General features: G+C 41.1%; 1 protein-coding gene across 1 annotated transcript in view; it reads left to right on the forward strand.

Moving 5' to 3' along the window:
- The window catches only part of LOC104366545 (amyloid beta precursor protein binding family B member 1 interacting protein), a 70,708-nt gene extending 48,142 nt beyond the window's left edge, over positions 1-22,566 (forward strand). The window contains exons 10-14 of the mRNA XM_042802171.1: positions 425-535; positions 13,410-13,508; positions 14,495-14,612; positions 18,504-18,601; positions 20,975-22,566. Of these exons, the coding sequence (XP_042658105.1) occupies positions 425-535; positions 13,410-13,508; positions 14,495-14,612; positions 18,504-18,601; positions 20,975-21,502 (954 nt within the window). The 3' untranslated portion in view covers positions 21,503-22,566. The remainder of the gene's footprint in view (positions 1-424; positions 536-13,409; positions 13,509-14,494; positions 14,613-18,503; positions 18,602-20,974) is intronic.
- The last annotated feature ends 1,923 nt before the right edge of the window (positions 22,567-24,489 follow it).

A 24,489-nucleotide genomic window follows, 5' to 3' on the forward strand; every position in this document is an offset into this window, starting at 1 on the left:
TCTTGATGAGTTTGTTTATTACCTATACCAAAGAAAAACAAGCTCTCAAAGCCATCTAGAACCCCAAACATTTTTTCTCCACTCAGAATTTCAAGGGTGTGGTTGCAAGGTCTATACCTATTTTACTAAATTATTTCTTAGTATGATGTTCTGTTTGGTCAGTGCAACAGCAAAATGTATATTGTACAATGTATAATATAAAAAGTGTATATTATATATTATCCCTAAGGTACACTGACCGACCATCTTCCAATTGTTAGTTTAAGAATGTACACACTTAAAATTCATCTTTCTTCAGTCAACTTCATGACATTTAAAAAATAAAAAGTATCAGCATTCATGCACTTGAAAAAAGTCCTATTAATGAGTTTCACATCAAAATTCATTTTGTTCTAACAATGACATGCCTGGTTTTCCTTTGTAGACATCACGGGATCTGGCATGCTTCATTCAATTTGAGAATATGAACATTTATTACGGTTCTCAACACAAAGTGAAATATAAGGCACCTACAGATCACTGCTTTGTCTTAAAGGTAACGTACAAGAAAAATAAGTTCTGCAAATGTCATACACTGTTTCCTTTATATGTAAACATGTTTAAGTTCGAAGCTTCAGGGATCCTGCTGAGATGGAATACCTCCTGCAAAATCATGTCTATTCTCTTCTTCGCTTCATTGTTGATCAGCAGCATACCTCTAGAACCTTAATTTTAAGCACTGGTAGTCCTATGATATATGTCTACACTGCATCTATAAAGTTGTCTTCAAAAAAAGTCTGAATAGGCCTTCAGTGACTGACAATTCAGGTGACTGGACACATCTGGGAAAATGGCACACAAGGCACATGTATCGTCCGTAATGTTGACGTTATGAGCACTATGAACTATAGACTGAAAAGTATGTCTACTTTTTATTTGTAGTGTAGTCATACCTGTTGGGTGATTTGTTGAACCAAGATGCAAAATCTTGCAGGAATAGACATCTCAGCATATTTAATAGTATATCTATTTGTGGCAGGAAGGCAAAAGGCATTGTTCATCCACTCATAAAAATCAGTGCTTGCTGTTGAAGTATGTATCTCATTGCTGCTTCTCCAGGTAATAGCACTGAAAATAGGCTGGGAATTCTGCATTTCTTTCAGGAAAGGAAAAGAAGACCATGCTTTTCACATAGTTCAGTTAGCAGAAATAAAGCTTTGAGGTTGCAGTAATTAGGCCTTGCTTGCTATCTGTCATTAATACAGATTTTAGAATACAGTGGGATTACTGTGTACAAGACAGAAGATTATCTTGTTGCTGCTTCTCTATTTAAAGGCCTGCAGTGCAAACAAGATATTAGAAAACATGGTATCTTGCCATCTCAGAGAAAAAAGTACGGGAAACGGAGATATCACATTCACATCATAATACCACATTTCTGGCTGTAGCTGCATACTTGCAGCATTTTTTTATTTAGTTTCAAAATCTGCTAGCCTAATTTACATTTGGCCAAGCAGAAGTAGTTTATAGACCCAAACTTATTTTCTGAAGCAGATGTATCTAATTAATACAGAAGAGCAGTTTTAATACTATAGTTCTCCACAAAATGCTCTGCAAAAACACTTTACCCTTTTTTGTAAAATGGGTGAGCCTTCTGAAGTTAACAGGTAAGCATTATTTCTGAAAAATACAACTTCAGATGAAAAAAAAAAAAAAAAGGAAAGGGAAGCTGATTTAAAAATAAGGGGAAATTATTTTTCTGAACAGATGACTGGTCAGAGAAGTGTCTGACTAATAACAGTTATTCACATTCTGTTCAGATGAGAATAAAAGCATGATTTTTGAAGTGTATGTAGCAATGTATTTAACTGTTCACAATGTTTAGGAAAACTTTCTGGACTTATTGCCATCTTTTGTGAAAAGAAGTATGCTATAAATAAGAACCTACACTAAAAAAAGTCACAAGTTGACTAAAATAATTGCTTTATTGGATATGTGATGTCAGCGCTGTATCCTCAATGTAAAATGTGAAGAATGAAATCAAAAGCTCACTAGGGAAATCTTTATGTGCAGTAGGCTTATAAATGTGTGAAACCTATTTTGCTAAATTGTTTGGTCTGATGCTTCTAAAATGTGTTTGCGGTATAGTAGAATAAACATCATATTGATAACATCATTATATCTGAGCAACACTACTTACTGATGAATAGATTATATTACAGTGATTGTTCTTCATTTTAATTCCCACAAATCATCATTTGGTAGATTCCTGACTGGCTCAGTTTCAGACTTGGCTTCTTTTAACAACTGTCTCTTGCAGTGGCTTGAGTTGGTCAGGAAGTATGCGCCAAGTATTGATATCTTCAAATCTTCTCTTGTTTCAAAACTAGAAGCCTCCCACTTAGGGTGGCTTTCTGAGGTTGATGCAGTGGGCAGTTTCAGTATTTATTATAATTTCTGTACATTAATTTGGATTCTCTATATATATACCTTTTTGAAGGCACACAGGTGTGATGAGTTCTGTCATATCCTCTTACCTTTGAAGGCTAGAGCTGAGGATGTAATACATCTTGAGGGCTGATGGAAAGAGCAAAGTTACATGTTGGTCTCTGATTGGATGCTTGGTGACACAGAAGTGTGTGTACGGGAGCACAGAGCCATTTATTACACTTAATCTCATTTTGTTCCTGTCTGTTTTTATATGAAAGCCTCCCAGAAGAAAATACCTCCCTTGCTGGGAGACACTTTTCCTGAGATGTCAAAGGAAAACAAACCATCATCCTTGAGATATTTCTCATCCTGCCATACTTTGAAAATAAAGTCCTCAAGATGAAATGACAGTACTTTTGCAGACAGGTGCAGTGAGCAAAAGGCAATAGATTTAACAGGTAAACATTTGTCTTTATTATACTGGTAACCTAGTAATTTTGAAGGAATTTGGAAGCCCAGCTCAGTCCAAGCCAGATGGAAATTACACCACAGCCAAGGCTGCACTTCTGTGTCTTCACAGCTCTTCCATTCTCCTGTGTGTGTCTACGGACAGTGAGCTCTGCAGAGGTTTTCTTCCAGTTACTTTTTTGTGTTGGCTGCAGGGAGAAAATTATCGATCTTTAAAGCAAATGGAGGAAATGAATTGGAAGCGTAGCAGCCAAAGCCCATGCTAGCTGTTCACTAATGATTGCTGTAAATCAAAGAAGATTTTCACATTTTGGGAAAGAAGTTGGTCTGCAGCCCTTATTAGCTCCAGCAAGCTGTAACACTGCTTGGAAAGTTTTTGAATAATAGCATACCACTATATTTTTTCAAAGAATTGTTGCTTTCTAAGGACCCCCTTAGGAACTGCTGTGTTAAAACAGTGAGCAGTCATCAGCCAAGTCACTTACTCTGTTGTGTTTCAAACTTAATGAAAGAAACTGCCCATCTCAGAGGCAAGAGACCAGCTTGTACTTTATAGTGCATGAGAAATGCAAGGACTTGCCAGCTTCAGCAGTATCTTGCTTCTGTGATAGGTGGAAAATCCTGCTGAATTCAGTACCAGACATGATTTCCAAGCTTTGAGCACTGAGTTGAAAAAATACCATATTTATTTCTGACTGCTTAAGCTAATTGGCATCCTTATTTCAAGAACAGGAGAAATGCCCTTTATTCATTCAAATGGCCAGTGAGGTGGGTTAATTTGCTGTTGAATATGGCCTCATGCTTGAAGGATGCATCCCTTCTTTTCCTCCAGTCTCCATTTGAATGATGAGCCTTCTAAACAAACAGCTAGGCTAAAACTAGTAACATTTGTACCTGCCTTCAAAGATCCTGTCTCATATTAGCAGGGAGAAAAGATAAAACATTTATTTTTGCCTCCCCTCAGCCTTGGTCATCTTCATGGTATGTCTTTATGGAGGGAAGAGCCCTTGAGATTATAAGAACAAGCAGAGCACTCCTGCCGTTTTTGCGTCTATGCCAGGCATCACCATGAATTTACAGGAAAGAGGAACCCTATAACTAATGTTAATGACAACCCTGGTGACTTGGTTTTAGCTAGAACAATGAGATTCCTCAGGTTATCTTACACTGCCCTGGACTATATGGGCTTTTGCCTCAAAGTCTTCATGACATTCCTTTGAATGTTGCTTCACCTTGATCTCTATAAACAGGATACAGGCTTCTTCTCCAGTTTCTTCTCTTAGGCTACAGTAAAATGAGGGGGCTCACAGAGACAGTGAGCCTTTGGTCCTAGTGCCTGTCCCAGCTAACATGCATCCAATCAAGCAGAGCCAGCAGCTCCCTCCATCCTGTTTCTTTTTTAATCTAGCCATTTGATTTCAACTTCAGCAGTCATACCTGGGTTACTTAGCTGATGCTGGCTTGGGTACTAGTGTTAGTGTAGCAACAAGATGATGCACATCATGGGCAGGTTCCTTTGATACTTAGCCAGAAGCTGGGGTGGGTTTTGCAGCCTGTGATGTTGAAGCTGCACCTAGACTAGCTATTTTAAACTAGCTCAAGTATAAATGTTTTTGTCTGCAGATCCGTCCTGTAGGATGTTCCTCTTACAGCTAGAGAAGCATGATATATTGTGAGTGCTCCGTGCCCATCATTTCTTCCTCCTTCTTCTTGACTATATCAGCACCCCATTGTATATACTGTAGTTCAGAACAAAAATGAAATGTTTTTTGCTTATTTGTTAACCATCAAGACACTGAGGAGATAATGGGGAAAAGGGTGGTGTACCAGAAAATTCAAAAGCACACCACAGTGTCTACCAGCAAAAGAGAGAGCACTTCACTCAGTTTGTCCAGGAGTTTCCTTTCAGGATGACTGAGGAGACAACTGCAGTAACTGAACAAAGCAGTTGCTTCCTCATATCAGCTTCTCTCAGGCAGCAGAGAGCCCAGCTGGAACCAACCGAAAAGAACACAGCTGCGTGTTGGTGTCAGAGCACGGTCACCTTTAGCAAACCAGAGCCAGGATGAGAGTGCAGCCTGGCACAGAGGCTCTGATGGAGTTGGCTTTCAGGAATCCTTAGGCTTTGGGGCAACTATAAAGCTTCAAGAACTGTTTTATTTCCCAGTAGCTACTTGGTTGGTGCTGAGCTATAACCTTCCTAAATTGAATTGTCGTATACCACTGCTAAACAAGCCTTCCTTCCTCAAAGGAGGTCCCATATTTATAAAAAAAAAAAAAAAAACCAACAAAAAAAAAAAAAACCAAAAACAAAAACAACACAAAGAATCCTCAACATATTAAAAATAGAGCCTCTGAATAAAATAAATACTTTGGGGGCACCTGCTCCTGTAAACGTGCAGGTTCTTCCAATTTTCTACTCAGCCTAAATGTAGTGCTTACAAAAATTTAAACATCCCACCCTTCACTTTGACATCAGATAAACCGAGTCTTTTCTTAATAGAGACCCCCATATGCAGAAAATAGGAAAGGAAAGGGCAGCCAAGTGTGAAAGAAGACCCTCACTCAAACCTGCATCTGTCAAGGTCAGATCTGTCCCTCCATTCCAGGCAGAGGAGGCAGGAGAGGGTAGCGACACAGCTCTCCCTGCCGCCCTGCAGAGAGTGCTGGCCATTCCTGGGAGAGAAACAGAGAGGGAATGAAAATCCATCTCCTTCACAGAAAAAGCAATTTCTCACATCACACACAGCAGGTTGGAGTGGTTTGGTTCCTCACAGTCACCTTTGCATTTACAAATGCAAATTTTAATACATAGATTCCCTGTAGATCTTCTCTTTCACCATCTACTACGCTACATGGGAAATACTATGGAAATGGATGAGACCTTTTGTGATTTATTTCATATTCTGAATCTGAAAGCCCTCAAAATCAAGAGATTCCACCAGGAAGGAAGAGATCTGTTCATCGTGCTAGAGACAGTATTCATTGCACTGAGCAGAAATTGTGAACGTAATGTTTATTTTGTGTGTTGAGTGTCTGTGTGTGTGTATGTGCGCATGCTAGCTAGGAGCTGGTTTTGTCACACCATGTTGAAAAATCTTTCAAAGCAGACAAATAGGAAGCTAATCTATATGCAAATTTGCTGGTTTAGTCAGTCTGATGTGCCTGTGACAAAGAGTGGATTTAATTATAGTTTATTGGTGGTGGTTGTGCTTGAGTAATCTGGAGGTAATGGTGCATAATGCTGAATTAATCTAGGATGAAAAAAACTGGTTTCCTGGGGATAAACTGAGACAAAGGCAAATCATCCTCTATTTCCACAGCTGCGTACATTTTCCTGTGCAGTCAAAACAGCTAAGTTTTCCTGGCTTTACTTTGGAAACTACAGTTTAAAAAAAAAAAAAAAAATCTAATGATCCAAAGAATTTTGGAAATAAATTTTCAAGAAGAATAGCTTCTACTTGCAAAAGTGGCGTCGTTCTAGCAGGTAATTTGGTATTTAGTCACTCTGCTCCTGATTCCCTCCTCCCTCATACACAGTATGCTCCATCACAGGCTGAGTCATGTACATAATGCGTTCAACACAATGACAGTTAAGAGGTAGAAGGTGAGAATTAGCAGTGTTTGAGATAGAAGATAGTAGGAAAAAGATGTAGAACAAATGGCTAGTGCAGGAAATGAGAACAGAAAACAGGAGATTTTTATTTCTTTATGTGAAGGATTTGAAAATTGTTGTGTTAGCATGAATGCTTCAGATAAATATTTCAGAGTAAAATTCATTGCTAGATAAACTGAAAAAGCAAAAGCAGAAATACGCTTTATTACACCTTCAGATATGTGGGATTACAGTCATAGTGCATGCACACAGTTTCTCAAGATTAATGTGTAAATGAGAGAATAGAGACAGAGAACGGACAGTGAGAAATGGAATATAATAGCTTTGGAAAATATTATTTTCTGCATAAAACAGTCCTCTGGTTACAGTGGCTGTTACATATATTTTCAATTACCTAAAAATTTTACCTCAGTCATTAGAGAAATGTAGATCAAAAGAATAATTTCCTTACAATAGGACAGTAACTGTATTATCTGTACAGTCGGCACATGTCTTCTGAAGATCAGGTCAACCTGGTCATCTTAATGCCAGGAGTGCACAGCACCAGAATTTGACCATGTTTAATAGTAGATGACAAATGTAACCACTTCAGTGTAATTTTTGAAAGGTTCTGAGTATTCTACTTGCAGTCATGGAAGACAAAAGAGTCTCAGCTTTTCTGTGAAGCTAGCTCAACATAGTACAAGTTCATCAGTAGAAGATAAGATATCCAAAAACATTGACCATTTTGTGAAAATTTGGCCTAAAACCAAAGCTTTAGATCCAAAGTTAGTGACTCTCTGTGGTTTTGGGTACTGTTTCTGCCTCAGAGACTGAGCAATGATCCGTGTATTTTGGAGCAAGGAATCCACTGAGATGCCTGAATAACTTCAGTTTACTTTTCATCTTCAGTGTTGGAAGAAGGCAAAGCAAAAAAACATTTTATTGGGGTAATCTCTAATTTCATGCACACATGGCCTTTAGTAATTTGTTTAGGCACAAAACATAGAAAACACGTAATTCAGTTCCCATCTCTTCAGGTTTTCAATGTGTGCTATCTTTTTTTTCTTAGACAATGAGTTTATTTTATATCTGAAAATGTAATCTGTACACAAGTATTTTTTTTAAACTCTCCAGAAAATAAGCTCTTTATATTCAAGTGCTTCTGCTTTCTTTATCTCTAGACAGATACTTGTAGAGGAGACTGCAGGTCAGAGGAGAAACTAGTTTCTGTTTCAAACTTTTCTGTGCTTTTCCAGGTGGAACACAGCACATTCTTTTGTTGCGTGACCTTTGGAGTGCCTGGGCCTTAAATAAGTAACTGAACCGGTGTCCAACACTTCCAAAAATCAAACCCAGTGATGTGACTAAATCATTCTTGCTGAGAGATTTGATGTAGAGAAAAAGTTCACTGTAGTCAAACTATGTTGAATTTCAATACACCATTTTATTTCAAAGCACTATTCCTTTTTTTTTTTTTTTTCCCCACAAAAATTCTGGAGTCTCCTTCTGCTTGCATATTACCACTTTTTATTCAAACTATGACTTCTAAGTAGGTTGCTTTTTAAACAGTTGTCTTTTATAATTCATTTTGGTGCTGCATGTTTCAGAGGCAGAGGTGATAAATCTTTCCAGAGGAGATGTTTCACTTTGAGGTCAGGTGATTTTAATGACCTTTTCAGGACATGGTATGCACCATGTAACAAAATAATTTGTCTGTCTCTGTATAAGATATGTAAGCTGTGTCATATTGAGGTTAGTGTTACTTTGCCTAAAAATACAGTATTTCTTATATGACTGTCATGATTGATTTTGTTACGACCTCTCTTAGTCTCACAGAGAGGTTATTACAGGGACCATGAATCTAGTTTAGCAAAACCAGACTTGCATAGTGACCGCAGCTCCTTATGTCTGTGTGCTGTACTAAACAACTATCCTGAGATGCAAGAGCTGTGAAAGGAGGAAATTAGTTCATGTGAATCTTCACACCAGGTCATCATTTTCAGGGACTTTCAGCTGTCCAGAGTCTTTTCTGAATTGATTATCCTGAGTCAGCATTTTAATGTACTATCTAATAGATGTTGCATGTGACCTGAAGTTTTTAGTGGAGAGTCGAGCTTGTAAAGGTCAGCGTCAACAGTAGAGACTTCTGCCATTTGTACTGCCGAAGTAATTTCACTATTGTACAGTTCTTCCCAAGTGAGCAAGCTGCTGGGGTGGGGTGTGACAGTTCTTGGCTGAAACATTATACCTTCCTATCCAAAGTAGCATGCTTCATGCATCTAAAAACCACAGGAAGCCAAATGCCTTCATCTGAGCCACTTTCTAATAATATTTTACCGGTATAAACCTTCAGTATTAAGCTTGGTGTTGCTGGTGTTTGGTCCCGTGGTCTGGCCTTGCATACAGCTGCAGTAGGCAGTCTCTGCACTGACAGCATGGAACAGTACTCCTTAGACCTGATCCAAAGCCCAGGAAAGGTAATGGGGATATTTCCAGTCAACCTCAGTGGGCTGTGGGTCCAGGACAAAGTTATGTTTTATGTGTCATTGGTAAAGTTACACCTAAAAAGAGAACCAGTGCTGCTGCTTCTTGGAAAGCAGGAAACTATACAATTCTTAGCTGTACGAAGTGAAGATACAGACTGTCTGCACAGCTTTGAGGTGCTTAACCTTCCTTGTGAGAGCTGGCTATTCAGCAGCTTGCTAGTTTGATCCCTGATTGACAGAATATACTTGCGACTCTTCATTTAATCGTGGTTGCTGATTGAAGTAATTTAATCAAGGAACTGATTGGGGTAATTTAGAATAGGCCCCACTGGTGAATGTTGGTAGTTAAGATGAATTGTTCGGTGGAGACAATAGCTAGTAAAAGATAGGGTAGAGGATAGTCAATAAATAACTCTCATGTTGTCTGACATGGGGCACTCCAGCCTTGTTCACTGACAGTTCCCTCTCAACTTCTCAGGATGGTAAGAATCCCACAGCCTCAAAATCTTCATAGACAGTGTAAGCAGTGGGGTGAGGAAGCTTGTTGATGATGCTACATTATTCAGATCATTGAGGAAAGGGCAGACTGAAGAATTCTGGAAGGCCATTGTGAGGCTGAGGTTCTGGACAATAAAATAGTAAATAACATATGATCTAGGTATACAAACAGTAATGTGCATAGGAGCAAACAGGATCAGAACATCACCTGTGGAATTACTAACTTTGAGCTGACCTGTACCATTCAGAAGCGAGGTGCAGTTACGATATATAACTTGGTGAAAGCTTTGTTTCAGTGCTCAGCGGTGGTCAGATATGTAAATCAAGCATTAGAAGTGATTAGGAAAAGCATAGATGATAAAAACAGTGAACGTTGCCATACCATGGCACAAGTCCATGGTTTCCCCTCACCTGTGCAGTTCTGGTCCGCTCATCTTAAAGAGGATATAATAAACTTGGAAAAGGATCAAGGAGGAGCAACAAGGGTAAGCAAAGGTAAGGAATGACTTTGACTTGAAGAATGTCTGCAGAGACTAGAAGCCTGTAGGCTGTAAAAGAGACAACTTGCCAGGAATATGATGCAGATCTCTAAGCTCAGGAGTGGCGTGGAGAGGTGTGGGTCGGGGACAGCCATTCAGTCTCTTTCAAAACAAGACTGTTACACAAAGCTTGTAGCAGTTGTGTTCAGAGCAAAAGTAGGTGGTTCTTCGTGGAGTGTGTAGCAGACCTGGGAAAACTGTTGCTAAAAGATGTCATGGATGCCAGAACTCACTCTGGGCTCAATAAAAAGCTGAAGAAATACCTGAAGGAGAAATCACTGAAGAACCTAAATAGGGAGAAATCCCATCCAGCTCAGGAAATCCCCTGACCTGAAAATAGTTGCAGACAGGGAGAGTACAGAGAAGGAAGTATCATATATGCTTGTCTTGTTCTTTCTCTTCCCTCAGTATCCATTTGTGGCGACTGTCAAAGTCCAGATACTGGGTTCGGGAACCTTTGATTCTGTAGGGTGTCCCAGAGGAGAGGTGTGCAGCAGCCGCTCTGAGCTCCCCAGCAGCAGATCCCTGCGGCAGGGCTGTGTCTATGTGCAGCACCATTCCCTAGCTTGCTCTATACCGTGTCCTCCTCTATGTTGCTTATGCATTGTGCACTTTCTTCCAGATGTTTGCATGAATTACCTGTTAAATTATAGAAGTGGGGTTTTTTTCCTCTTGTAATAAAAAACTGTTGGTGGGTGTGGTGTTTGAAAATGAGGGGATAGATGTAGACCTATTGGACTTCATTGTAATGAAAATGGAGGGAGATAAAAAAATTAAAATACATGCTTCTTTCATTTTTGAAAGCTTTGGGTGCCATCTGCTGGGTTCAGTAACACTTACACACTGGAGCAAAATTGCTGGTTGAAAAGTGCTTGAAGAATTGAATTTACTCAGGGTTACTCAGGGTTGTAGTATCTTTGTGCCTTCTGATGGTTTTGGTTCTGTTGGTGATAATGTAACCCAGATCTGTGGGATGTACTCTGCCACGTAGGAAAGTGCCTTCTTACAGCTCCCTTTTAAAGATACCGTTCAGACTGAATTTTCTAATGGCTTTCACTGTGCTTGGTCACATAATAGAGAAATGGTGGAAGGAAATAAGGATTGTCAGGCATTGTATCCTGGCCACGTATGGCAGTAGCAGAGCCCGCTCTGAGCAGCATTCAGGCTGTCTGAGGCTGCCAGAGACGGACAGGCAGAAGCTGGGGAGCTGGAGAAGGCTGTTTGTCCAGGGGCCCTGGTTACTGCCTCTGTCTGATACGTGGCATATGTGTACAGTCACAAGATACAGACTTGTACGTTGAACTGGCTGAAAGGGTGGTGGGTGAGTGTACCGGGTGGGTGAGGCACAGGTCCATGGGATGAGCATGGTGCCCCCTCTGCAGTCAGGGCACCTGGTGACAGTGAGCTGCCATCTCTGGGCTTGCAGTGTGAGACGTCCCTAGCGCTCTCACCTTGGGATTGCCCAAGAGCAAGGTAATACAATAGGTAGCCATGGGCCCTTCCAGAGGGCTGAAGTGGACTTTACATATTTATCGTCCAGGAGAGATGGCCAGCTATGTGGTTGCAGAAAAATGGTGAACAGTATGACCTGTGTGAGCAGCTGAGTTCAAACAGGCAGGGAGCTGTAAGGCGATTACCCACAGCACTGCCTTGGGACACGCCTGTCACTGTGAGACCCATCAAGACTAATATCCCTTTGGTTTTTTATTCCTTACAGTTATCTCCCTGGTGTGTTCACTCTCACTCTGCAATCTGATGATAAAGGGCTTTGGCAACGATACTGGGTTGTGTCGTCCCATCCTCTCACCTGTCCGTTGCTACTTGTTCTCTCCCCAAGCCACAGCACCCCTTATCCCCACACTGTATGTGAGACCATGCTGTGTACTGCTGGGTTTAAAAATAAATAAACCAAAACTACAGAATGCTGAAATGGGTTATATTTAACCCAGAACAGTTCCTTGTTTTTTCAAATCACAATATAGCCTTATAAACAGTTGGGTCAGCACAAGCAAGGGAAGCGTGATGTCTGTAACACTAAGGGGGGAGCAGGGACGCGTGGCTGAGGAGCAAGACCTCTGTATTCAGCTCTGCTTTTGAACCCCTGGATCACCCAGCTGTGGCCAGGGTTTGGCCACTGTGCTGGGGACTCCCCAGCCACCAGCAGGCATCTGGGAGGAGGCATCTGGGCTGGTGGGCTGCTCACAGCACTCTGCGCTGCAAGGGATCCTGCTGAGCATCCCAAATCCAGCACTGCTTTGCTTTGGGGGCCTAATGATATGGATAAAACCAGGGTCCTTGCTGCTGGGTGGAGGTATGCTTTGAATTTTCAACTGCCCAGGATGAAAAGAGAGTGGTTTGACTAGGGAATCCTTGGAGTATATTCGGCTCCTCTTTTGTGCGTTCACAGAATTTCACTAACCGTGCATCTAAAATTCACCAGAATGTAAATAGAAATGAACACATAAATGAGAGATAATGAAGCCTTTTACTTTGATTTCATTCTTTTCCTTTCGTATCAAGTATATTGTTCCATCCAAGCTACTAAAGACTTAAAGCCTTCTCTGCTGTAGCAGTGGCACCAAATTCCTGCAGAGTCTCAGGATATTCAGTCTTAGTCAAGTAGGCAGGCTGGCATTTTAGTGATCTTTGAGTTGCAGTGATACATCACCACATACCACTGCTACGTTGATCAGTAAGGGAAAAGGATTCTGAATTGTGTCCAAAAGAACAAAAAAGGTTTAAAAATTGTAAAGGTTTCTGGTACAAACAAATGAAAAAGATTACTTCTGATGGTGCTGCATTTTGAATGATGCTCCATCTTGAACATACGGCCGTATTACAAAGCTGTTGGGAAACAACAGCAAGAGTAAAACAGAATAAAAACATACAGGAAGAATGCTCGAACTAGGCCCAACGAAAGACAGTCAGTTAGAAGGAAAAATCTGTTTCAGCTGAGAGTTTATGCTTAAACAAATTTAACATACTCTTTGAAAACTAATTATTTTCAGCATTCAGTCTGGATGCCTTACAGATGACAAACCACAATGAGAAACAGACTTCCTTCCAGTGTTTATACATTGAGTGTTAGACCTTGAACCACAGCATTTGTAGGCTTTACTGAACTCTAGATCACTGTTAGATTTCTGTAGCCCTTGAATTCATATTACAATGCATTAAAATTATTTCAAGCAAACACTGCCAGTGACAACTCATGTATAGTTCATAATCTCCATCTTTTTTATATTTTCTTATACTCTGTTTTTGCTGCTTCTTTTTATTCCAAATCATCTTCAAGTTAGCATGATGCCTGTAGGCAGTGTTCTCACCGAGGTCACTGTGCAGTGTCTTCACACTTGTGTATAGTGACCTGATTTCTGTGTTTGTCTGACTTTATGAATCAATATCTTTCAGCACCCCCAGATTCAAAAGGAGTCACAATATATCAAGTACTTATGCTGTGATGATCAAGCAACCCTGCATCAGTGGGTAACAGGAATAAGAATTGCCAAGGTAAGATTAAAAGTAAATTTAATTAAATATGTTTTCTGTAAAATCCTGCCTTCCTCAGGTTACTGACTGTCATCACCTCAACTGGAAATACTGTGATAGGACTGGACATTCATGCTAATTTTACCATAGAAAGAAAAGAGCAGAAGGGTGTAAACAGGATGGATTTGCTGAATATTCCTGTACCCCAGTTGTCAGTGTGGTTTTCTCAATAACATGAAGGTGAATTCTGTAGCTATAAAACTCGTGCTTGTAAAACTCACTCCACAGTTATCTGGCACGTTAATAGTATGATGTGGCTAAAGATGTGCCAACTCTGGTCAGTCCAGCTGTAACATTTTTCCAACAGTTCTGCCCAAATTGTCTGCCTCACTCTCTTCAAAAAAGATAGGAATTCACGGACCATTTTGGTTTTCATAAAATATTAAGGGAGATGGATTTATATATAGCCCAGTATACTGGCTGTACCTGGCTATACAGACCTGCCCCTCTTAGGTATACATTCTTTTCTACCAGTTATGCTGCACGGTGACATCCAACAAAGGTGTGGGGTGAACATGAAATTATTTTGTGTTTTACACTGACAGTGCTGTTTGCTTTAGAGCCCGAGATTGAGTGTCCCAAGTCTCCAGTCTGAAAATGTAATACTTGGAAAGCATTGGAAAAAGATACTTATTGGGAACAGTTGGCTTTAAAGCCAAGTTCCAAGGTGTTTACAGATACTGAAAAGAACATGAAATATGAGAATGTTATCGGTAGGACTGTGTTTGGTCACAGGGATTCATGGTTTATTGTGCTGTTATGGAGATGCTTTCCATCTGGACCTGTACAGAAATAAGCACAGCACTTGCAGAAAGCTACTTTTTAACAAAACTGGGAATGGGGTCAGGAAGAAATGGGGCCAGGAAAGTTGTCTGAGGGTGAAATGAATGCTTGGCCTATTTCAGGATTAATACAATGCTTATTGTATTGCTTCAATTGTTTTGCAGTATGGCAAGATGCTATATGATAATTACAAATGTGCAGTGAAGAAAGCTGGCTTATCCTCTCGGTGGGCAAATCAAGGGACAGTGGAACCAGCTGCCCCTGCAGGATCCTTATCAGCAGGTACCCATGCTGTCACAGCAGTTGAAATCACATTTATTGCCCTCTTCTGTCATCATCAGCCTTTCTTCAGAAAACTATCCCATGGATTCAGCAAGATAATATCTTGTTCTGGACAGCCCAGTGTAGCTCTTATCTATAACTAAGCTAGCAGCAGATCTCTCTTTAAAATTAGAACTTGAAGAATATGAAGACAGCCCACCAAAGGGCATTTTAAATCTGCATAATTTAATAAGGTATTTTTCTGTTGTCATCTGAATGCAAATCTTTTATCTTCCCTCTACATTTTATGGACTGATGGTCCATGTCTTGAAGTTTGCTGTTTGCCCATCTCTACACTGCCTGTATCGGAGCTTTTCTTCCAATGGGTAAAAGGGATGAGTGGGATATTCTGAGAATGACATTTCCAAAGGAGATTATTATAGGGTGAGCCACTCTCTTTGCTAGCCTTTCACTCATTTGCATGATAATAATGTGGGTGTTAGGAGAAGGACACAGAGGAAGAAAGGACTGAGTTATTCTCCATCTACTTTTCCAGTAGCTTCATCATATTGCTGTTACCTATTTTATCATTGTACAGTTACAACAGTTCATGGTACTAGCGGTAACTTGCATGAATGTTTTTAGTTTACATGATTAAGATATGCTTTATTTATTAGGAAGGACATGCTGGCCAGTTACTTGCTGCCATAAGATAGGCAAAGTCAAAATCAGTGTTGGCAGTTAATATTCTGACATCTCATATAGACAACTCAGAATCCTCCAAACACCTTTCCAAGGCTTTAGTTTGCCTTTTCTCGGTACATGTGAGAAGAGGGTGGTCTTTCTACTATTCCATGGAGTCAAATCACGGTAATAAATGCACATTTGGGATAGGGAGACCCAGTAACAGAATTTTTTGACATCAGGGGATTTTTTGATGGTTGTGCATGGGGTTACTTTAGCAGGCATGGGTGCAACAGTCATGGAGCACTTTGTGTTCTGGTGTTGATGGCAGTAGAGAGGTGGCTGGCCAGTGGGGCTCCACGCTGGTGCTGCAGTCTGTACAGGATATGGGCAGGATCAAGGCCTTATAGAGTATATTGTACATCTGTAGAACTTCAGCTCCTGACTAGAATCCAAGAACATCGCATGTGATCATAAAATATACTGTTAATCTTAACTAATGGATCCCATTTAATGGTTAAGTAGCCTGGAAGGATTTCAGTCATGTATGTTGTCTCTGTGGAAATATCTCTGAAGGATCATTAGTGTTCTAATTGAGGCAAGTCACTGTGATTCTTGCTGTCTTACAGTTATAATTACTGCCCTATATAGTCAGGCCCCAGATTTTATAATACTATAACCTGAACTGCCTATGAGCAGCTGTTGGCTCATGTTTTGGAAATGGAACAAAGCATGTTTTCTTCTGTTCTGGTTTCAGATGGCTGTGTAGCCATTTCTGTGGTCTGATTTCAGTATAGTCTAAAGTATTCTATAGAAAACTACTGTCCTGTGCGAGCTTAGCAGGGGGCTGTACTCTCCAAAAGCAGGGCTCAGGAAGGCAGGTGGAACTTCTGTTCTCACATCTCACGTAGCCTGTATTCCCTGGCCACGCTGCTGTAGCCAGCATCTGTGTGCTCCCAAACTGTTTAGTCTGTGGTCTCAGACAAAATATATTGTTTGCCTCTCTGCCTCACTATGTGTGTCTTTGGACACTAAACAAACTGTGTGTTGTGTTCCAGCACAATATCATTTTGTTTGAAAGACGAAGGATGTTGCTTTATTCACATGTTCTGTATCACTACAAGGCTTAATATTTTGCATTATATATTTTGCATTATATTTGGACTACTATTTTTTTTGCTTAGAACAAATACTACTTCAAGATAAAATTTTGGAGAAATTGACTTGCAAAGATTACCATAACTTTTAAATTAAAAATAAGTCTTTATAATAGAATGCATGAACTCACATATTGGATTGACTGGGGGTCCGTTAGCTGACTTTGTGTATAGCATACGTGCAGGTATGTGGCAGGAGTTGCTATATCAAAAGTTGCTTTCAAGTCTTGTATAGTTTATGAAATCCATTAACAGAATAAGAAACAGATTACCATTTAGCCATGTCCCAACTTTATGATATATCATATTTGCCTAGTAGAACACTATACCTTGCACCATATAGAGTGGATCTCTCTCTGCTCTCTTCCATTTAGTTAAAACTCAGCATGACTGAGGGCTGCAATGTCTTTGAGCAGTAGTTTGAAGCCCAAACTCCTGCTCTGCTATGGACAGCAGATGAAGGGAGACGGTAACTTGCCCTACTTGAGGGCAAGGCCACAGAACTCAAGGATTTACATCTCTCTCCACTGAGCACTTACAGCCTCAAGATTGGTTTTATCTCTTAATTGACTTCCATGTTAGTCCTTCAACAAACACAGACTGTAGTTTGAATGATCAAAATGGTACTTTGGATTAAATATGCTGAATGACATGCAGGCACAAGCATAAAACACAAGGACTTCAGACCATTTTCTGTCATCCTTAGAAGCCTAAATAGCCCTAGGAAATTCAGTATACCGTAGAGTTTGTCTTACTTCTCTGTCAGTTGTGTGATTTGCAGGCATGGCAATAAAAATAATTTATTTTATTTCTTACCATATTCATGGAACCTCTTTGCTAATCAGAAAAGTGCATGTTAAGATTAAAACCATCTTTGTGCTTAGACTTATATTGTAGACTCACTGTTGTAGTTCACTAGCTTCCAAGAAGTACATGAGTGGAACTTTACTGGATCTCAGAACTGTGAATTATAGTAGAGCCAAGGCAGTCATTAGGGTTTACAAATCTATCTATCTTGGCACCAAATACTACCTACTACTTTGACATGCAGCGCTTCCAAAAATCCTAGACTAAACTGGAGAGTTTATTTAATCCTCATCAGACTATACAGGGGCTGGGGTTTTTTTCATAATTAAACCCACAAATTTGTCCTTTGGTCTCACATTCACTTAGTCCATTTGACAGTACTGGGTTATTTATGCATATCCCTTACAAGCACAGTAATGGTGGGCAGACATTTTGCAGAGCTTTAACTTAGACAGCTAGCAGATCTTCACTAATCTAAGAATACAGTGAGGTTCACAAATCTTCCATGATTCCAGATGGGGGAGAAGTTTCAGAGCTGTTAGCTCATTTACTAAAGGAAACGGATCAGCCCTGCTGTAGAACTTCAAACCTTCAGCTCTCATGACTCTTACTGATATGAAACCAGCGCTTTTAATCATTAGCCTAAAGTAAAGAAAAAAAAAAAAACATGCAGTAAAAAGTGAGAATGTAGTTCTATAGCACACTACAAACTTCAAAATGCTGTTATAAAAGACAGGTATTTAAACAACGGAAGGCCAGAGGATGGGCTTAACTATGCCAGTTTGATTTCTGCTTATCTTCCCTTCCAAAGCCAGCTCCCCTTCTCTATTCCTGTGTCAGCCTCAATAGTCCCCTTCTGTAATCACCATTTGCAATAGTCAGAAGAAAAAGCTCTTCATTTGTCAGCACCCTAACACAGTCTGATAATTCTGTTCTCTGCCTTCATAATTCTGCCACTGGTACTTGCTGTGGGATTGTCAGCTGCAACCATGGAGGCATGTGGCCAGACACTAGTTTTAATGTAAGGTATCTCGTTTGTTTTCCTTAGGTAATGAACTGAATATAAAAAGGCATAAAATAAGACTGAAGTAGAAAACAGACATCCTCATGGATTTTACTGAATTATGTATAAAAAACCTGTAACAAGTGGTTCCTTGGTGGACGTGGTAGACTTTTTATAGCCTTTTTCTTAGTTTGCTATTCCCTGATCTGGTTAATATCACAAAAATGTAACACTCTCTTCTGTCTCCTCTCCTTGTCACAGGTGCTGTTCAGTCAAATGGACAGATTCCCCAAATTGTTCATCGTTCCAGTGCAGAATTTCCAGAGACTCAGAAGAAAATGGATATGTCAGAGGTACAGGTCAGTAGTTACTAGCAGTGCACTAGTTAAAGGGCACCTGTGAACCACTTCTCCAAGTTCGTTTTTCTTCACCCACTGTCTTCCCCCCCCCTCAAAGTGCCAGTGTACTTTTGTGACAATGATTGGGCTGGTTCCTTGCTGCCCCTCCTCATGCTTTACACACTGCAAGCAGTGTGCCCGTTGCACTGAAGCAAGGAGCCACTGACAGGTGGCAAAGGCACAGCCTTCTGCCACTTTAGTTTTTCAGAACAAATAGCTATGAGTTCATGTAGCAGGAATAGGAATGTGCCTACTGGGACAGTCTCAGAGAGTCTGTGCTGCCAGAACCTTGGTGCCGTTTTCTGTTTCTGCCAGAAAACAGGTCTTGCCTTAGTAACACAAAGGATACAGCAGTGTTTTCAGCAGGGAACACTGTGCACAGCTGAAGATGATTGTGTAAGAAAGGAGAAAGTGTGAAGAAGTAGGGGAAAATGTTGCATGTTTCTGTTAAGCTCTAAATGAATTCCTTGGTTAAGCTCCAAATTTTGTTTACCTGCACCATGTCTGGCTGTAAAAATATCAGTAGGGTACAGTATGAGGACTTCAGAAACATCCTATGGAAAAAACCCTGCATTTGTTTGCAGTTCATTAGTCATTCCCTCCATCATACATAAAGTGCACAGGATAAGTGAAATTAAATTCCTAGGATTTTTCTGTCACCTGCATTATGTGCCCTATGCTTCTTATTTCTGTCTTTGAGTTCTTCCTTTAAAAAATCTGTTTCTCTGTTCTGAACCTCACTTCCTCTGGAGCAGATCACGTTCTCAGAACTCAGCCAGTGCTTCCCTCCTGTGTCTCATTTACTTCCACCTTTGTAGGCAAGGAGAGCGAGGAAGGAGGCATGCATGTTATACTTGGCTAATGCCAGAATTAGTACTGCTGACTGCAGGGTTGCAGAGCACTTTTCTCTAGCAGAAGCAAACATGTCGCCTTCTTCACCTCACATCTTCTACAAGCCTGGGACCAAAGGATCAAGCTGAAGTCTTTCAGGGTGCACTGTGCTACAGTTAGAGCACTAAGCTAGCTGGATCTAAACTGATAAATTAGCATAACTAGAAATGAATGTGTTACAGAGCTTTGTTTTCAGGACAGCAGACTTCTCCACAGGTTTACAAGAATAGACAGCAATTTTGTGTAGTAACTCTCAACTGAAAAAAAAAAAAAAAAAGAAAAAGAGAGAGAAAATTATATTCAGGTATCACCAAATGGGCTTTATTTATCTCCAGATTGTCAACTAGCAAACACAATTTAAAAGAAAAGTCACCTAAACGTTTGTCAAAATAAACATCTCCGTAATGAACTGCTATCCTCCATTTTATTTTTCTTAACTTGTGTGATGGGTGCTTTGATTCATTTTTAATTCACAAAAGTTGACAGAGGGTTTGAATGTCTCATGACCTTGCAAACATGGCTAGAGCATAGTGGCTTCAAGGACCTGCTTGTTGAGCTATTGATTCGAAGGTGGAGGAGGCATGTGCAGATGCCTTGCCCAGCAGGCAGAAGACACCCTTCCGCAGGCTCATCAGTGGCCCTTGCCAGGTGGAGCATCCTTCCCGGGCTGTGCACCACACACAATGGTGACAGGCAGCTTTCCCAAGTGCCTCTCTTCACAGCGCTTTGCAGTGCTCTCCCTCCGCACAGAGGCAGCCCAGTGCACGACCCTGCGGGTGAATGCATGTCACACCCTGCTGCAGGGTGCTGGGAACAGTGAATCCAGACAGGTAAACTTTAAATTCCAAAAACTCCACCTTCTTCCCAGTTCACTGCTGTTGTGTCTAATATTAGAGTTAGGCAGAGGTAGGTGACTTCATTATTTTAGCTTTATCCAGAGATCCAGCAGTCAGAGCTAGAATGGGAGATGGAGATACAATGGGGACGGGAGCCAAAACTACATCTGCTTTTTATGTTCTCAAATCTTGCTCAGTATTTTTGGATGTAAAAACACAACACAGATTTTTTTTTTTTTTAAGTCTTCGTGTTCTCAGGGAATGAACAGCAGGGTGGAACACCAAGAAAGTATCTTTATATGTCTTACTAACTGCAATTCTTTACAATTATAAAAGCACTCATTTTCTGAGGACAGCACTCAAAAGAAGCATTATGAATACTGTCAACATAGAGGTTTCCACTGTCTAAGCTCTGTGGGCAGGTCCAGAAAAGAAAACAAAATTCTATTTGCACTCTTCAGGCAAAATGTACTCAATTTCATTTTGCTGTCTTTCTACTGCACTCTTCTCATACATTTTCACATCTTTTCGCTGTTCCTGGGCAGTGGCATTAGTTTACATGTGCACTGACTGTGTCTTGTCCTTTTATTCTTTCTGCTTGTTAAAGGCTAAGTCAAATAACATCAGTGTGCCTGGCCTGGCACAGTCAGTGGTGAGGCCGCAGAAGTACCAGAGTAACAGAAACTCACTTCAGCCACCTCCTCCACCTGAAAGGCGGTCATCTGCTATTTCGGTTTCACCAATTCTACCCTCCAAAGTCAAACGAGACAGCGGTGTTTATCTAACAGATCCAGACAGCTTTCCAGCACCACCACCTACACTGAAGATTGATTTTCCACCGCCACCATCTGATTTCTGTGAACCTCCTCCTGATTTTGTGCCTCCACCACCACCAGCCTCCAGCAGTGGTAATGGAGACCTGCCATTACCCCCTCCACCTCTGCCTGTCCCCAGTAAGCCACCACCTCCAACAAAGAAACCTGTGCCACTTCCTTCAAAAAGGCTGGAAAACACAGAACAAGCCGGAGAGCCACAGGCAGCCGGGCCACCTCCAGTCGGGGGTGGAGGCAGGCAAGCAGATTTCATGTCTGACCTAATGAAAGCTCTTGAGAAGAAAAGGGGCAGCAGCTCCTGAACTCTGGGAGCTGGTGGACTTCAAGCCATAGCTGTTTTTGTGAGGCATCATGGAAGGTTGTGGTGAATCAGGCTCCTCCAGGAGGAATTCTCCTTCAGAGTTCTTCCGGGGGGTCTCAGGGAGTAAGGTGGGGTGCCCTCTGTCTCCCACTTTGTCCCTATAACCTGCTCCTTCCCCCCTGTCCTACCCCTCCTACCATTAATTACCATTCCAGCATTAGGCTGCTGTAAGAATTGGCTATAGAGTCTTGCTTCACTCCATCAGGAAAGCCAGGGATGGTGGGCCAGCACTCACAGAGCTGGCCAGTGAGTGAAATGCATCTCTGTGGCTGCCTTCTCTAGTGGAATAGGAGCTGAAGGAAAAAATACAACAATGTTCTCATGTGAATTCTGAGAAGCGGGAAGATCCCATTTCAGAGAATTCCCCTTAAAGGTTCTTTATCAGAAAACCCTCAACCATGGGGGTTTTTTTCAATAAAAAGATCCCAGAGTTTTGTTTGGTTTTTTTTTTTTTCAAAAACACTCTTTAAAAAGTAAAACCTCAGCTAGATTATTCTGAGATTCAAGGCAGAACCAGGGCCATTTCCATAGTGTCACCCCAAATGTTATATATTCCTGCTTCCATATGCAACTCCAGTCATACATGTCAGCACTCACAGTTGCTGCCTTTAAGTCTTGTTTATTTGATTAATCTTAGACAAATTTTTATTTTGAAATCTTGTAATGCTTCCCTTGGTAAGCAGGGATTTTTTCTTGTGTTCGTTAACATTTGTCTTCAGAATGTACCTAGGAATAGTCTGTTTTCTGAAAGACTTGGCAGTTATTTTGTAACTAATACGAATGTTTCATCCTACAATTTTTTCATCTGTTCTCCCATTTAAGTTCTCCACTGTTCATTTAGGCAACATTCATTATGAGTTCTCAAATAAAAATAGTTTCTATTTTATATTCAAAGTGTCATGGTTAATGAACAGCCATTTTACTAGCAATTGGTACCACTTCAAATATTTTCAAGAGTTTTTGCCTATACCTTCTAGGATTTATTTTTATTTCTTCCAGTCTTTGCTTCTTCTCATGCACATGATCTTCTAAGTTGTCATAAATAATGTATTTCTGTATTTTGCATTATAAGAAGCAAAGTGTGCAGTCTAACTAGATAAATACATAAAAGCAGCTGACAGAACAGGGGGCAAGAACGCTGCTGTTTGTCAAAATGGAGTCCTAGGTCCAGAAGCGGTGGTTGGTGGCAAGGAAAGGACAAGCTGGTGGCAGTGTCACCAGCTGGGAAAGTTTTGGGTCATCTCTAGTCTTATTTTTGGCTTAAGGTTGCTTTGTCGATACCCACATACCTGTGTAATAATCCAGCAGAAATACAAAGAGCCTTTCCTTTTGAAATGATTACCTCTTTTTTTTAAAAAAAGCTGAAAACACTAATGACATTATAAATCACATGCATTTCTTCCTGCCATTTAAATGGTTTTGCTTTAAACACTGTGGTAAAGCCCACAGCCATGTCAGCTCTGGTGGAAGAAGTGGCTGCTTGAGGCAGACCAGTAAATGCACCTGTATGTGGGCAAAAATGCAGTTGTGGTTAATATTCCTGCCTGGTTCTGAACTTGAAAAAAAACATAAAAGAATTTTAATTACAAGGTTTTACAAGATTGTATGTGTGAGAAATGCTAAGAGCGAGATAAGTATCTGCTCAGGTGGCAGCGAGTTAGGACGTTGCCTGCCAGGGCTGCTGTGTCAGCACAGAGAAGGAGAATTAAGTCTGTCGATGCTGCAGTTTAAATGGGGCCCAGCCCCCTCCCACCCCCACACCAGTATGTCACACCACATGTTCCTGCGTGGATCCCACCCCCAGGTACGGTCTTTGGTTTCGATGAATTTTCTGGAAGAGATAGGGGACTTTTTTGAGTCTTCAAGGTCATGCAGCTGAGGCCTGGCCTTCACCCCCAGACACCTTGCAGTCTCTGAGCTGACCAACATCAGTGAAAACATTGGTAGAGTCCCAAAGTGCAACACCAACAGAGGAGATCACGGGCTGTTACAGCCACACTTCACCTACGGGTTACAGACCCTTATCTTCCACATTTTCCACAAGTTCACAGCACAAAGAGCCACCCTTTTATCCAAGATGAACAGCAGTGCTGGCTGGCCTGTCTTGCTTTTCTTCAGATGGCCCCTACTATGTCTGTACATTTTGGTGGCTGCATGAGCATAGTCCTCCGTAAGACAGCAAAGACCAGGACTTTGCTATGATAAAGCACAAACCACAAGCACTTGGTATCAGGGAGCCAGACCCCCAACAAGTTGGAGCAATGCAAGGCAAAACATGCCTGTCTCGGCGCTAGGAGGAGCAGGTACTGCCTGGTCAAAGCAGTAGGAGTGACAGGACAGGCTCTTGGAAGGAGCCCGCGCAGAGGGTAGTGATGGACACAAGAAGAACCGGGGGGTGCACGGAAGGTGTTTCAGAGCAGGGATGTTTCAGCCAGGGAAGTGCCAGATGAGCCACTAAAAAAAGTTTATGTGACATCCCCTAACTGAATCTCTTTTTCAGTTGAGACAAGCTGAAGCTAAAGGATGTTTTTCCTGCAGTAATCATGCCCATGCCCAGAGCTACTCACATAAAACCATGGGACAGCCACTCTCCATTTCCTCCTTCCTCTCTTTGGTTTGTCAGCAGTTTAAGGATTGGAAGAGTAAGTAAAGGTTGCACCAGGGATATGGGAACTGGGGGGCTGTGTTACAACTGCTGTTAACCATTTGTTTGCTCTGCAGCCTATGGTTGAGGAGATGGCATTGCTAGCAAGATGCTACAGCTTGTACACCTGTGTCTCTACTGCTAAGTAGATGAGGATGAAAGCTTGAGTGCTGGCCTAGTGCTGACCCATACTGCCAAAGCAGACATGAGGTGCAATTCAAGGAACTGTCCTGGCCAGGTACCATTCCCAGAAGACAACGTGGACAAGTCTAAAGCAGGTTTCA

Source organism: Tyto alba, unplaced genomic scaffold (genome assembly GCF_018691265.1).
Source record: "Tyto alba isolate M040663 unplaced genomic scaffold, T.alba_DEE_v4.0 Super-Scaffold_38, whole genome shotgun sequence".
Classification (NCBI taxonomy): domain Eukaryota; kingdom Metazoa; phylum Chordata; class Aves; order Strigiformes; family Tytonidae; genus Tyto; species Tyto alba.